We start from the raw sequence: 15469 nt of genomic DNA on the forward strand, positions 1-15469 counted from the left end.
AGGAATACTTAAATTCATCACTTCAATTTAATATCATACTGGCGTTTATAGCCAGTGTAATAAGGCAAGGATGGCATGAGAATTTGAAAGCAAAAAACAACAATCATTACTTACAGATGATGTGATTGTCTACATAGGAAATCTAAAAGAATCAATGTAAGAAGTATTACAATTAATAAATTTAGAAAAGTTGGTAGGTCCAAGGTAAATTTTAAAAAAATACACCACAAACAAATAGAAAATGAAGTTTAGAAATTGATAAATGTAACATAGCATCAAAATTTATGCCTAGAAAAAAATTTAACAAAAGATATGTAAAATCTCTACTGAAAAGTTTCCACAGTATTAAGAGATATTAAAGAAGGTTGGAAAAAGATTAGATTTAAATAAGATTATCCCAGACCATGGGATAATCCATGGTTTGAAAGACTCAGTATGTAGATGTCAATTCTGAAGTCGTGTATAAAGGAATGTTGTTCTGCAAATTTGTATATAAATTTAATATAATCCCAAACAGTAGTCCAGCATGATTTTTATGGAAATTGACAGGCTGATTGAAAATTCTCATAGAGGTCCATTTCTGTTAGGAAGGACGTTAGGTTTGAGGTAGGTGTTAAGGAGAATCACTACCATGACTTCAAGCACTTTGATGAAACCTCAGATGCGAGGCCTTCTGGCCAAGCGTCTGCGATTTCATATCGTTGAGGGTTGTATCCCTGTATCCCTGGGGATATCCCCAGAGGGATTCGCTGTATCCCTGGGGGTTGCAGCTTTCTATAAGTTTGCTGTGGCTGAACCAAGAAAGAAAGCATATGTAGATTTCTAAAGAAATTATGATTCCATGAAAGATTTTGAGGAGATGAAGAAAGCTGGTATCTTTCAGAGTGCAAAGCGAATTTAGAATATAAAGAATTTCTTTGGGTTGCATTTCACTGAAGCTTGTCACTGACTGTCCTGTGTTCCTGAGCTATGAAACACGAACACTGGGTTATGGAATAGTTTCTCTTAATAAACAACTAAAAACTAAAAAAAATTCTCATAGAAATGCAAAGGGTCAGGGACTTATTGACGCTATACAATGTCAAGATCTGCCTTAAAACTACAGTAAGTTAGGTAGCAAGGTATTCACACATTGAAAATTCCTCTTTGGTAAGAAAAAGTTCCATAACCCATAGGTATTTACCTGATTTATGATAATAATGATATTAAAGTAGGGAAAATAATGACCTCTTTTTCTAAATGATTCTGGGCCAGTTGTATATCCATATAGAGGAACAATATGTCTAACACTTATCTCACATGATATACAAAAATCAATTCTGGATGAATTGCAAGTATAAACATGAAAGGTGTAATAAGCTATGAGAAGGGTACATAAGAGAATGCCTTTAAGACCCTGGTATAGGCAAAATATTGTAAAAACAGGACACAAAGGGCACTAACTCACAAAGAAAAAAGAGAAATAGGACTTTTTTATGATTAAGAACTTTCATTTATTAAAAGATACCATAAAGTGAATCCAAAAACAACCTGCAGAGAGGGAAAAGAGTCTTGCAACATGTTAAGTATGGCAAGAGACTTGTACCCAAGTTATATAAAGAATTTCTACAAATCAAAAAGAAAAATACAACCTGAACAATGGGCCAAGTACTTATACTTCAAAAAGAGGTAAACTAAATGGAGGACACCTAACCATATGACAAAAGTGCCCAGCTTCACGAGTCATCAGGAAAGCAAACTAAAACCACAATGAGATGTCACCACAGGCAGATTAGGTAACCAAAATGAAATAGACAAAAAACACCAAATCTTGGCAAGGATGTGGGACAGGCAGGATGCTCATCTACTACTTATGGGATGTACATCTTAAAAAATTGCTTAACGGTTTCTAGTAAAGATGAACCCAAGCATATATGACCCAGAAATGCCATTCCTAGATACATACTGCATAGTAAGATATACACATAGTTGATGAGAGACATGTATGACAATGCTCATAATAGCCCTATTCAAAATCACCCCAAACTGAGAACTGCCTCGTTTATCAACAGTAGACTGGGTAACTAAATTGTGGTCTTTTTACAAGGGAGTATTTTATAACAACAAGAATGAATGATCTTCAGTGGCATCTAACGTAGATGAACCTCACAAATGTTATGGTGGACAAAAGAAGCTGGACATGGTGTGATTTCTTCTAGACAGGAGAAAAACAGACCCGGCTAATCTCTGCTATTTGAAGTGAGGTATAGGGAAGGGAAGCAATTGGAAGGGAGTACAAAGGGAGTCCTGGTTATAGGGATGTGTTTATTTTGTGAAACTTCAGTGATTCATGTACTTTTCTGAATATACTTTATATTCCAGTAAAAAGAGAAAACACAAGCAAAGGACAATGGGAGCAAAGAAATTAAAGATCTTGGCAAAATGGTGCCTGGGGTGGGAAATGGTACATTCGTTGGTATTCAGGGCAAGAAGGAGCTGGCAGCGTTGAAAAGGTAGAGGATGGACACAAAGAGATGGCAGTGGAGTTCTGGTGGGAGGAGAGGAATGAGAGATGGGGGTGAGGGGGGTTTGTGGCCAGGGATGGGAAGGTAGGATGTTTGGAAAGATTTCCAAGGTGGACTTGTTCTGTGTGATGGTGAAGTCCAGAGTGTGATGGGCTGAAGTGAAAAAAGGTGAAGGTCACTGGAGTTCAAGAACACAAGGGATCAAGAAGTCCACAGGGTGTGGGGTAGGTGTTCCATGTAGACAGTGACACAAGTCAGGTGTTGACAGGGCTCAGAGCCCAAAGGAAGGTAATGATTCAGTTATCAAAGTCTGTACCCATGTAGCTGCCAGGACAAAACCCAAATTAAGCTGCCTTAAGCGAAAGTGAGAATTTATTATCGTCCATTACTGAAAGGCGAGGGTAGAGCTTCAAAAGTGCTGGATCCAAGTATTAAAATTGTTGTGGGATTACCCCCCTTGCCCTCACCCAACTCTACTCTCCTTGGATTGCTTTTGGTCACAGGCAGGCTTCCTCCACTAGTAGCTACACACTTAGGGTGCCCTTACAGTGACTCATCCCTAAGGGCTCCAGGAGAAATCCCAGGGGTGACACTGTAGACTCTACCAGGACCACGTGTCCATCCTTGAAGTGGGAGTGGATCAGTCGCCTGCACCACGTTTACTGGGAAAGAGAATGTAAAAACCATGTGTTCCCCATGGGGGTAAGTGCTGGATTGGTCTGACCCTCAGTCATTTCAAACTGAGAGGGGTGCAGCGAAGTGGGGGCTCTATGCTTTCTGCAGGAGCTGGACATCGCCGAGAGCATTCGCTGCATGATTCTGGGTGGAGGAGGCCAGCCATCACAGAGGCCTGCCCAAGGCCAGGAGCTGCTCTGAATCCCATCTGAGGGGTGCAGGGCAGTGGCCTCCAGCCAACTTGACAGAGAAACTTGGCCCGTGCGGGGTTATTGTATCTTTACCCACATTCGAGTTTCCTCACCTCAGAACTTTCTCCTCTCTCCTAACAGACTGAGTGTGTTCTTTTCATTTCAGCCAGCTGGAGTGTGTCATTGTGTTCTGTTTTTTGCTCATCTTCCTGTTTGTAACGTTTATCTCGTTTTTCCATCTTGTCTCTGTGCATTTCTCTTTTCCTGGCCTTGTCTTAGGGAAGAGGAGGAGGAGGAAGAGGAGCAGCCAGTCACGGAGCCCAATTCAGAGGAAGAGAGAGAGGACGATGCCCCCTGTCAGGGCAAGGACAGGTACCGAGCCTGGACCCTCCCAGGCTCCCACTAATAGCCCGAGGTTCCTTCCGGTTAGATAGTTTGCAGCCACCTTTCAGAAATCTCCTTTCCTCACTGGCTCCCACTGGCAAATCTTTACCCTGAACACAGAGCCACACAGTGACTGGTTTTGAAGAAATCACTGAGCACGTGTTGGTTAGAGAACTGCACTTCCCCTTCCTTACCATGCTTTACAGAAAAATCACGTAGCTGGCTTTCTCCCTGCTGTTCCCTTCCTCCTTAGTGTTCTGGCTTAGATGGGCAGTGACTAGAAGGGTTCACTTCTAGTGAATCCTTCTAGTTCAGATGTTTCTGAACATCTGCTCAGAAAATGTTATTAACCCTTTCAGCATTGTCGGAAGGATAATTGCATGTATCCCCTTCTTCCTATTAATTTTACCAATGTAATAGCTGCTAAAATGTGTGGGTAAATGACTGCATTAATTATGTGGGTTTGTTTTTTTATCCAAGTATTTGGACAGGAGTCCGTTTCACCCGATGCAACCTAGAAAAATTTCCCATTATCTGTTTTCACATCAAGAATAAGTAACACAATTCTACAACCTTTTGAGGGAGTTTACTGTCTTCTGCTCATGCTTTCTGTCTTCAGGCAGTGTTAACAGATATAGGCTCCTGGCAGTTATTTTTTGATTTTATAGATTCCCAAAATAATATATTTATAAAAAATAAAAATTGATCACAGGTAATTTCATGTTCTAATATTCAAAAGTTGAATTTTTTTTTCATTTAACTGATTACCACAGCCAATTGACTTTTTTACTGTTTTTCCACAAATAAGCAAAAATCAAAGAGGTCTTGGATAAATTAGGGTAAAAAATTATTTCTTATGAACTTCAAAGTCAACGTGATTCTTTGCTGCCTGGCCTCTTTCCCCAGACACCAGTGGCATAAAAGTGGTCCATTTGGATGCACCGACACACCCACAGCTCCCAGGGGCCATGGAATCCTATCTAATCTGAGAAACTAGTGATTATTTCCCTGCTTTGGAAACTGTCAGGGAAGAAGCCAACAGGGTGCAGTGTGGAGAGAGGAAAAGAATGACCTGGTGACAAAGAGTGAGCCATGTGTGTCAGAATGAGGGGGGAGAAAGGTGGAGAAAGGTTGTCATTAGACAGAGCCCCTCACCTACGTGGAACTGCTGATGTCTGGGGGTAAAGATAATCAGCTAGGTGTGCTCTGAAGAGGGAGGAAGTTTCGTTGATAGTCACACATTAGGTTGAAAATTAGCCGCAGGAGATCATGTAGACCCTCAAAGAACACACTGGTTTGGCTCCATATGTGCTTAAATGTACACGTTCTGTCCCACCCACACAATCACCACCCCCAGACCCCATCTCCACGCCCCCCACGCCCCCCAGCTACTCTTATGGTATATAGCACCTAGGACCAAATAGAAGCTGGCTGGAAAGGGCAAACTTTGAAGCATCCCTCTTGATGTTGTATTGTCGTTTCATTTATATAAGGTTGTTATTTACACAGGTAGGTGTGGCTTATTGCTCTGAAGGCTCTTTTTTCCTATATGACCTGATGCTGGAGGCATCCTTGATCAAACTACTGTTAGGCTTTCCCGTTTTAGGAAATAAAGTTGTGCATGTTGAACACTGGGGCTTGGTCTTGACAGTAACTGAGGTACTCCTGAACATTGAACTGGATGTATTTATTCCTTGGCATAATCTGATCATACCTTAAAGTGATGAGAAAGATGCTGCTTACTTCTCTTGGGTTGGTGTCTTCCACTGCTTGTTCTGCCTACTGGCTGCTGCTTTGTGTGTGCATGCCACGTGTGGCAGGCCTGGGCTGGGCACTGTGGCGAGGTCTCATCTCATCCTCCCATCAAGCCAGGGGAACTGGTATGTCCCTGCCCTGCTATACAGATGGAGCTCGGAATTTGAGGTAGAAAAGAAAATCGTTCACCTCCCATTCCCAAATGGGCATGCCGGAGAGTCAAATTCTCTGGGAGAGGGACCATGGTTTTTGAAAAATGCTGAGTTTAACAGATTTTTCAGGTTCCAAGAGTGTACGTCAAAAGATCTAAGTGGTCCAAATCAAACCTGTGAAGATGGAAAAGTTTTAAAACTGTGGCAGGACTGGGCTGCTGAAGGAGTCCAGATGTCTAGGGCATAGTCTTAGAGGTGGGTTGTGGAAAAAGTGTGAAGTGGGTAAAATTTGACTCTTATTTATTTAACATTTATTTAAATTTATTGTTATTTATTCATTATTTACGTATTATTTATTTAACATTTTATTTTCTGGCGGTTTGCATTGCTTGCTGGCATCTCTTCTCCTTTGTCCTTTTCCATACCTTGCTTTTGAGAAAGCACCTGAAAGCAGGGACGTAAAGGCTATGAGGCTTGGGGGATACCGTTTCGTCAAGGCTGGGCTTTATAGGAGGAGGACAGAACCTTGATTTGATCAAGAGAAAGAAATGAAGTTCCAACTTTGGAAATTTAGGGGCCAGTACAGTCAGTGGGGGAGAAACTGGGGAGGCTGGGAGCTGCTGAAGAAGAGCTCTGGGGGCTCCTGAGTACCAAGGCCAGCCTGGTTCTTGGGAATGTGTCCTTGATTTTGGCAAGTCTTGCATCCCAGATTGACAAGCCCAGGGTGTCAGGATTGTTGGGCAAACCAAAGCTTCTGGTGATGGGCTTTTATGCTGCAATTCAAGAAACCTAGCTGGACCCTGGAGTTAAGTGGCCATAACGGTAGTGGGGTTTCTGTGTCTTTTTCTCCTTCCTAACCTCTGCTTCCTTTTCCTTCCCCCACTTCCCTTCTTCCCCACTGGGTCAGCAGAGAGGCCGGACCTGCCTCGGAGCAGAGCCCTGCAGGAGAGGATGCTGCTCCTGAGAGCTCCACCCTGTCGAGTGCCACCTCACAGGGAAAGTGGCTTCCAGCCAGCACGATGACAGTGGGGAGTCCCTTGCACATCTCTGGGCCTGCCTGCCTGTCACCGCCCCTGCCCCCTGCCTCTGCCTCCCGGCCCTCTGCCACGCTTGGGCCCCTGAAGGCATCACCGACCATAGAAAAGCTGCCCTATGTGCCTCACAGCCCTTTCCACCTCTTCTCCTACGACTTTGAGGACTCGCCCTTGTCCACCAAGGAAAAGGAGGCTGAGTCCCAGAAGGAAAGCAGGTAGATCCAGGCCCCAACCCCCTGGAGGCCTGTGTGAGTTTAATCTAGGGAAGGAGACCCAGCATGTTGACTGTACCCTCCCATCCAGCTTGCCTTCTGCTGTGTTTGTGTGGAGTCCGGTCCAAGCAGGGGGCAGTTGAGGCCTAACCCAACTCTCCAACTACTAACTAACTAACTACCAGTATTTAGGCAAGAGACAGAAGAGAACTGTCATCTGTTTGAATCGAAGAGCTCTTCTGTTACAATATGATTACTAAAAATAGATGTTTAAGCATACCGTTTTAAACAATATGCATGGCCTGACAAAATCTAGACATTTTGCACCTACCCGTGTGGCGGGGGTCTTGTTTGACCTGCAGAATGCAGTGGAGTGTCCTTCTGTCTGTCTGTGCAGTGGTTTCAGTGGAACTTTCCTTCCCTTAACAGTACTGATTCTCCCCACTTGAGCGCCTATTCTGCCTCTGAGCCTTACAACTTCCGGTCTTTCTCTTCCAATAGGTGGGTGTCTTTATTTTCTTTCCCTTTTCTTTTTTCAAAAGATTTTATTTATTTATTCATGAGAGACATAGAGAGAGAGAGAGAGGCAGAGACACAGACAGAGGGAGAAGCAGGCTCCACGTAAGGATCCTGATGTGGGACTGGATCCCAGCACCCTGGGATCATGCCCAGAGCCGAAGACAGATGCTCAACTGCTGAGCCACTCAGGCGTCCCTCTTTCCCTTTTCTATAGCTTTCTGTTTTTATTCTAATGTCTGCATTTTTTTCTTTCAAAGACTCCTTGTTGCTCCCCATGAGATGGCAAGCAGTTGCAGTGTGAGTCCCTTCGTAGGCGTTCATGCAACTACATTATTTAAGTGTGAGCACTACAATAATTCAGGTAGAAATTGGAGAGAGGAGCAGAGGGAAGGAGGTGTGCAAATCCAAACTGCACAAGGAATCTTTAACAGAGGCTTGTCAGGTGCCTGTGTGCCTGCCTTCCACTGTTGCCTGGGTTGGGGGTTCTCTGCAGAGTGAGGAATGGGAAATAGAGGTTTGGAATATTTTGAACAATCCATTATCTGAAATCACTGATTGATAATATGGATGGCCACTCCCATCTTAGAGTAATAATCGTTGAGAACATTGATCTTATCTATTTATTTATTATGAGTCAGGCCCTCTACTTGCCATGAAATTAGCATCCTAAAGTATTACTTCATGCTAAGAGGTAGGTTCTGTTATTAGCTGTTATTTACATGAGGAAACAGGCACAAAGACCTAGGGAAGTAGAGAGTGCTTTCCACCCCAAGCATCCTGCTCCAGGTTCTGGTCCTAACTTGTATGTTGTACAGGCCCCTCTTTTAGGCAGTCTGTCTCTCTCCTTCCTGGGGTCATCTACACAATAGCTTCAAACACCAGGCCCAAACCATGGCTGCTCCCTGCTAGGGGTTCTTCAGGCAAGTTCTCCTCAACAAAACACTTGTCAGAGCCCATGTTTGGGGAACTCGCGGCCTGGGTGCTCAGCAAGAAGTTACGTCTTGTTTTGAATAAAAGCATAGAGGAGCTAGACTCGAAAAACAGCTCTTGCACACCACAAAGAACAGGTCTTGCATACCAGTTGCAACGAGTATCAGACGTTCCATCTAATAAATAGAAGAATTAATCTAGAACTCTGAGGATCATTAACCTTTCTGCTTATATAAAACCTAAGAATGTTTTGAAACTTCCCTCAAAATTTTATTAAAGATTTATGTATTTATTTTGAGACAGAGAGGGAAAAGAGCATGCACATGTGGAGATGGGGAGAGGCACAAAGGGAGAGAATCTTCCAGCAGACCTCCTGTTGATCAGGGAGTCCAAGTCAAGGCTCAATCCTAGGACCCTGAGATCATGACCTGAGCTGAAACCAAGAGTCGATGCTTAACCAAATGAGCCACCTATTACCCCATATTTCCCTCAGAGTTTTTTTTTTAATTTTTATTTATTTATGATAGAGAGAGAGAGAGGCAGAGACACAGGCGGAGGGAGAAGCAGGCTCCATGCACCGGGAGCCTGATGTGGGATTCGATCCCGGGTCTCCAGGATCACGTCCTGGGCCAAAGGCAGGCGCCAAACTGCTGCGCCACCCAGGGATCCCTTCCCTCAGAGTTTTAAACAGCCTAAGGACCACCTGAGTGGCTCAGTGGTTGAGTGTCTGCCTTTGGCTGAGTTCGTGATCCTGGGGTCCTGGGATCCAGTCCTGCGTCGGGTTCCCCACAAGGAGTCTGCTTCTCCCTCTGCCTATGTTTCTGCCTCTCTCTGTGTGTGTCTTATGAATAAATAAATAAAATCTTAAAAAAAACTCAAACAGCCTATCTAAAGTTTTTTGTTAGGAGTTTAAAGAGTTGTAAAAGATGTAATTTATCTATCATATGTGCTTCAAATTCATTTTTGTCAGAACCTTGGGGTTTCAGATTTAAACAATAAGATTCTAGGAAACAACTACATATGCCTGATTGACAAAACCTGTCCTCAGACAAATGAGACTGAATTTCCATCAGAAAAAGTCTGACATCATATTTCAATTCAAATATGCACATGTCCCTGTGACAGCCATCTCACTTCTAGAAATGAGAAGCAAAACTTGACAGGCAGTCAAGTATTTTCCCTAGAAGTGGAAGGAAATCATGGAAGGGGAGGCAGGAGACCAGAACTTGGAGACCCTACGAGTGGCCCCAGCAGACCCATTTTATTTTATTTTTTTGTTCTTCTTTTCTTTATTAATGAGTTGAGATACACAAAGACTTAATAAAAAGTTACATAAAAGGCTCAAGCATCATCAAGACCCTTAGGCATCACTCCCATTTCACAACAATGGCCATCTGTTAATACCGGGTAGCAGAAGCTGTGCACTCACAGGCACTCAACAATTCAAGTATCTTTCGTTGTATGTAAACCCAACATGGAATTTCTAACCCAGTGGGCTGCTAATGGAGGGAAGGGCAGACCCATTTTAAGAAGAGAGCAGATATAGAACTTGTGGCTTTGAATGTCATTTCCTCTCATTTCCAGGATGGCTTTGTATGCCTGCAGGAGTGTGTGAGCTCCACTTTGACCACCATCAAACTATAAGTTCTCTATGAGTCTCTTCTAGGTCTAAAATTGTGGGCTTACTGGATCTTTCACATGATTTTTATGGAGCACATCCAACACGGCTCTTATGTCTCCAAGAGCATTATCTCTGTGCAAGTTAAGAGCTGTACATTTGACTGGAATAGAAATAACTTGGCAACCTCTTCTTTCCCAGCAGTGTGGTGTTAGCCCATGATGGTGATTCTGGACTTTCTGGTGATGGTCTTCCAGCCTCTGATGGGGCCTTCCTGGGCCCAGGTTCCTCCCGCTTGGTCTTGCTTATAGTCCTGGGGGATGGGAGGAATAGAAACATATATGTCGCTGGAATCAATATACACATAAATTAAGAAAAACAGCTTCATGCTTGTACATAAGGATTGTCTTATATTTAAGTGAGAGATTTTTACAATGTTTAATCATTTGACAGGAATTTGAATGCTGTATAAATATTGTTTGTACCTATTAATTTTTTCATATTCACTCACTGTGGTTTTCATGGAGTCTATACAGCGCAGTGGCTGATGCCAACTGAGCCCATTAGAGTAGATAACCAACCAGTTAGTCAGTGTAAAGAACCAAAGGAAAAAAGTACAGTGAACTGAGTGAATTGTATGATCCAGTTTGTTTGGCTGAAATTAAGAGGCAAAACTGAACAGACTGTGAGGTATGTGGATTAATTGCTCAGCCATTAGAAAAACCAAAGCGGGGGAATATATGTTATGCTTGTTTTCATTTCCATCATATCATTTAAACTCAATTTTCATAAAATAATCCAGTTAAAACATTCTACAAGATGTCCACATTGGGTCAGAAGGGGATTGTTTTAGATGCTTGCTGGGTGATACAGGTCTGAAGCCTGGGCACCGGGGCCTTGGCTCCCTGAGGACTCAGAGATCCTGATGGCAGCCTCCTTCCCTGCCCACATCACAGTGCCCTCTGCCCACTTCTCTTCCTCTTCTTTGCTCCTGAGCTTTTTTTCCCCTTTCTCTGCTGCTTCCTTTCTTTCTATGTTCTTATCCTTTGCTTTTCTGCCTTCTCCATGCCCTATGGTTTGGGAGCACTCTCAAAAAATCAAACCAACCCTCCCATGGAGAAGCAGTTAAACTGTTAGACATATAGCCATGTTGGGTTTTTATTTTTAATTTTATTTTTTTATTCTTTAAAAAGATTTTATTCATTTATTTGACAGAAAGAGCGAGCGACCCCAAGCAAGGGGAGGAGTAGAGGGAGAGGCAGAAGCAGACACCCCACTAAGCAGGGAGCCTGATGCGGGGCTCGATCCTAGGACCCTCGGGTTATAACCCGAGCCAAAGGCAGACACTTAACCAACTGAGTCACCCAGGCACCTGCATATTGGGTTTTTCAAAGAGAAAAGAAAAGGAATGCCCAGAAACCAAGTCCCATGAAGGTGATGTGCTAACTGAGGAGGACGATGGGATAAAGACTCGTGATCTGAGTCGTCATCTGCCTGGTGGCATGCCTAAGTGTTAAGCACGGGCCTGACATGTGATACCAAGAAAACACAAAGAACAGACTTAGCCGCACAGGATAGATGTGGAGTAATACAAATATTTTATTTCTCATTGTATTACTGTAATTTATGAAAGCAAATGGAAAAGATCTGTCTATACTCCACTTTTTAAAATAGATGGCCTGTTTTTAATTTTTTTTTCTGTCCATAGCTTTTGGTCTTTGGGTATATTTTGATACAGTTCTAATGTAACTTTGTATAAATATTATATTCTTATGTTTTACTTCAACCTGTATATAAACATTTCCCCTACTATTACATACAGAATTGGTGATCATTTTTAATGGTTGTATAATATCACATTGATAATTAATATATCCATTCTTTTTACCCATTCTTGCCTTGTTACCTGGTTGGGTACTTTCCAGTTTTTCCACCATGATTTTAATAATGCTCCAGTGAGTACCACCACAGATAACATTTTCCGTATGCAAATAACCGTAAGATTATGTTAGCTTCCCTTAAGTAGGCTTACTCTGTGAAAAGATATCCATATTTGAGGTTAAGTTGCTTCCCAGAATAGTTCACGCTGCTTTCTGCCAATGGGAGCTTGGACTGGATTCACTGTGTGCGAGAAAGTCTTTGTGCACTTATATTACAGTGACCTGTGTGGTCCCACACACCCAATACAGTATCCTCAACAAGTTTAGGGAAAGTAGTTGGCCCTGCTTGTGGCTGACTAGGTTGAGAAGTAGACCTCATTGACTCTCATTATTTGTGACTAATCACGAGGGTCTGCTCCCCACCCCCCCACCCCCCACCACAAGGGCTTCAAGTGATGATTTGTTTTCTGGGAATGTACTGAGTGATAATAGCTAAATGCAAACTGCTAAAGGGCAGCTATTCTGAAAAACAGAAAACTCTAGAACTTTACAAATCCTGAAGCTTGTCAGAGATGACTGGGAAATGATAAAGGCTCATTGAAACCTTGTGGCTGTAACTTGATTTGAAAGAAATATTGAAAAAAAAAAAGAAATATTGGCTGGAAACATGAATAATACATGTACCTCTGGCCCACAGACCAGTCCAGAAGGTTCTAAGGACATTTTCTCCTTGGTCACCCGGCACCTGATGAGATTACATTTTGACATTGCTTCAGAAATACCTAAAGCAGCATTTTAAATAAGAGGTTTGCTTAGCTAATCATTTGGTATTTTATACAGATCTTTGATGGATTTAATACTAGTTGTACCTGTTTTTCTTGCAAATATTAAGATCGTTTGCTAAAAGTTATTCGTTTACTGACTTGTACTCATTTCTCTGTCCTTCCACCCTCTTCCCCACCTTAAACTTCTGCACTATTTAGATACAACAGCTTTGGCAACACCTCTTATCACTCAAGACCTTCTGGATCGGCTGCGCCCACCACCCCCACATCATCGCTCTCACCCCAACAGGAGGCCAAGCTGGAAAGGTAGGTTTTATAAGAAGTATGCTGATCACTGTCCTCAAGTGAAGGAAATCAGTTTGATTAAGAGTGACTAAAGGAAAAGTATAAATAAAAAGCATAATCTGAGGTATTTTCCTTTACATAATATAGTCCAGAGGCAAGAATATTTTGTCTTTCACACTATTTACAAAGTAAATATTTTATTAGAGGTGATATTTATCACTGTTGTCTCATCTCCCTACAGAGTTCCCATAGAAAGTATAAAAATTTGTTCCCAAATATGTAAATGTGAATGTTTTGATTGACCTATGAAACACTGTTCTAGAGTTTGTGGAAGGTCTGCATTTTTCCCTATAAATACCAGTTTTCACTTTTGAATGATTAATTCCATATAAATCAGAGGTAGTGAGCCCATTAAGGTAATTAATCCAGGACCTACCAGAAGAGAAAAGAATTGCATGGGTCCATGGAAGGAATGTAACTTGGCAAGAGTATTAACCCACTAGAAATTAACTAATCATTACTTCTGGAAGCAAGTGATTGCACAAGGATGTGTTTACAAGGAAAAGGTAAGACCTGTAATTTTAGAACAATTAAGAACAGTTAACCTTATATGGCAAGAGTGCTGAGTTAGAGAAGACTGGCTAGAGTTCCAACATACTCACTGGGAAGCTATTTAATCCCTGAGGGTGAAGTGCCAGTTATGCCAACTCTTACCTGAGAGGGTGGTTTTGATGAGCCAATGAAAAGGTACCCATGAAAGTGCTGTGTGATCCCCACCATGTGGGTCCAGTGGGAAGTGACAAAACGTGATGATAAGATATGACATCCAGCAGCTCATGATTGATCAGAAATCCAGACACAAGCAATTCACAGAGATCCTTTGCCTCAAATTTTGAATTTAAAACAAACTCGACCTGTTCCAGACTCTGATCGTCTTCTGTGTATTCTGGAGTGTGTTTTTCTGAGTATGACTGGGTGATTAGAGATTTGTTTGGGATGGAGTGCAGATGAGACTTTACAGCCCCAGGAAGAGGGAGTTGTCCGATAAGCTTTATCTCGCCACACATCACGCTAATTTCTGAGGTGACACACAAGCTCCACATTGTCAAAAATCTCAGATTCCACAGCCTAGCATGGCCCTGTGCTGAGCATATTTGGGCTTAGTTACAGTTTAGCAATAAGACAACAAGTGATTACCTTGAAGACACACTGTCCTTCACCCTAGGGTGCCTCTTCTTGGAATCAACTGAAATCACTTCTGGTCCCAGAGATTAAGATGATCCTCGTCTTAAAGGATGCAAGGTCTTGGGCCAAAGTCAGGAATATTAGAGTCTTAGTGATATTACATCTCACCTCTTTACCTGCTAGGTGGACAGCAACTTGGGAACAAGAACCAAGTCCCATTCATTGCTATATCCCCCCCTAGTACTTGGGGCCTGCCTCTGGCAGAGCCAGCACTAAACACTAGTTGAAGGATCAGATGAATTTACCCACTTATTGGTTGGAGAACAGTGCGGAGGTCCCTGAAGTTGACAAGTTATAAGAATGGGAAGTTTATAGGTTTCCAAAGCCCTGGGCTTTAGGGGAAATTTCCCCCAATTCCTAAATAGGAAGTTCTAGCCTCTCCCTACTTCCCATCCCCTGGAAACCCAGGTCCAGGTTTGAACTGGGAGGTCCAGGGGTACAGGCTCTGGAAACACTCCTGCCTGTGTCTCCTTCCCTGTCTGATCTGGCTGAGTGTCTTCTGAGACCTGGCGTGGGGTGGAAATGAGGATTAAAAGAGAAAGGATTGGGCTAGATCCCAGAGTGCCTGAGGAGGAGGCTGCCCTGGGGAAGAGGCTAGTCTTCATCCTGAGACCTCAGGAGCTGTTCGGGTTTTGAAGCAACTGGTGAGGTGTTCTAACACATCCATAAATGGAATCAGTGGGTTGAGGCCACAGGGACTGGGGCTACCAGAAGCTGTCTCTGAGTTTGAGAGAGTTGACTATGCCCACCGAGGGCAGTGGCCATGGGGCTTGAGAAGAGCAGTGAGTTTGGGCCAACTTGGAGGAAGGTGGGAGCATGGGTAGCAGAAAGAGTGAGGGTTCAGGCTTGCTCAAACATGAGGAAGTTAGAAACTAGGAGCTTAGGCATAAGTTACTGGGAGAAAAACAAATTAAAGGTGGAGATGTTCAACCTGGGGCATGCAAGGCCTGAGGAGTCTATATGATACCAGGGGAGGTATCACCTGGGGAGGTGTGGACTCAGTGGTCTGTGGCTTGAAGAAGGTACTGGCATGAAATCCCTCCAGGCAGCCTGTGTGCTGAAACCTGGTCACCAGATAAACCAATAACAGGGGCCTTTTCTCTCCTAGGTGGTCTGTTCTCTCTTACAGCACACTCTGCCACAGAAAGTTTTATACCTGTACCAGCTACTGTAGCCACCAGCAAGTAAAGCTTCAAAGAGGTTTATTACTTCCTTTATATTTGCAAATTTTTTTCCAACTATCATTGTCTATGGCTTTGCAAAACAATGTGATGAATCATTTGAAATATTAGATGTGCTG

The 15469-nt window shown here is 42.9% G+C and overlaps 1 protein-coding gene across 21 annotated transcripts in view; it reads left to right on the forward strand.

Annotated features, from left to right (window-relative positions):
* Nucleotides 1-15469, forward strand: part of FHOD3 (formin homology 2 domain containing 3) — a 465123-nt gene that overhangs the window by 342483 nt on the left and 107171 nt on the right. For 10 of the 21 annotated variants that reach the window (XM_072732222.1, XM_072732218.1, XM_072732220.1 and 7 more), the window contains 4 exons: nucleotides 3650-3742; nucleotides 6569-6910; nucleotides 7337-7408; nucleotides 12838-12945. In XM_072732222.1, the coding sequence (XP_072588323.1) occupies nucleotides 3650-3742; nucleotides 6569-6910; nucleotides 7337-7408; nucleotides 12838-12945 (615 nt within the window). The remainder of the gene's footprint in view (nucleotides 1-3649; nucleotides 3743-6568; nucleotides 6911-7336; nucleotides 7409-12837; nucleotides 12946-15469) is intronic. The other 11 variants (XM_072732212.1, XM_072732219.1, XM_072732216.1 and 8 more) reach the window with 2 other exon arrangements.

This window comes from Vulpes vulpes, chromosome 13, assembly GCF_048418805.1.
Source record: "Vulpes vulpes isolate BD-2025 chromosome 13, VulVul3, whole genome shotgun sequence".
In the NCBI taxonomy this organism is placed as follows: domain Eukaryota; kingdom Metazoa; phylum Chordata; class Mammalia; order Carnivora; family Canidae; genus Vulpes; species Vulpes vulpes.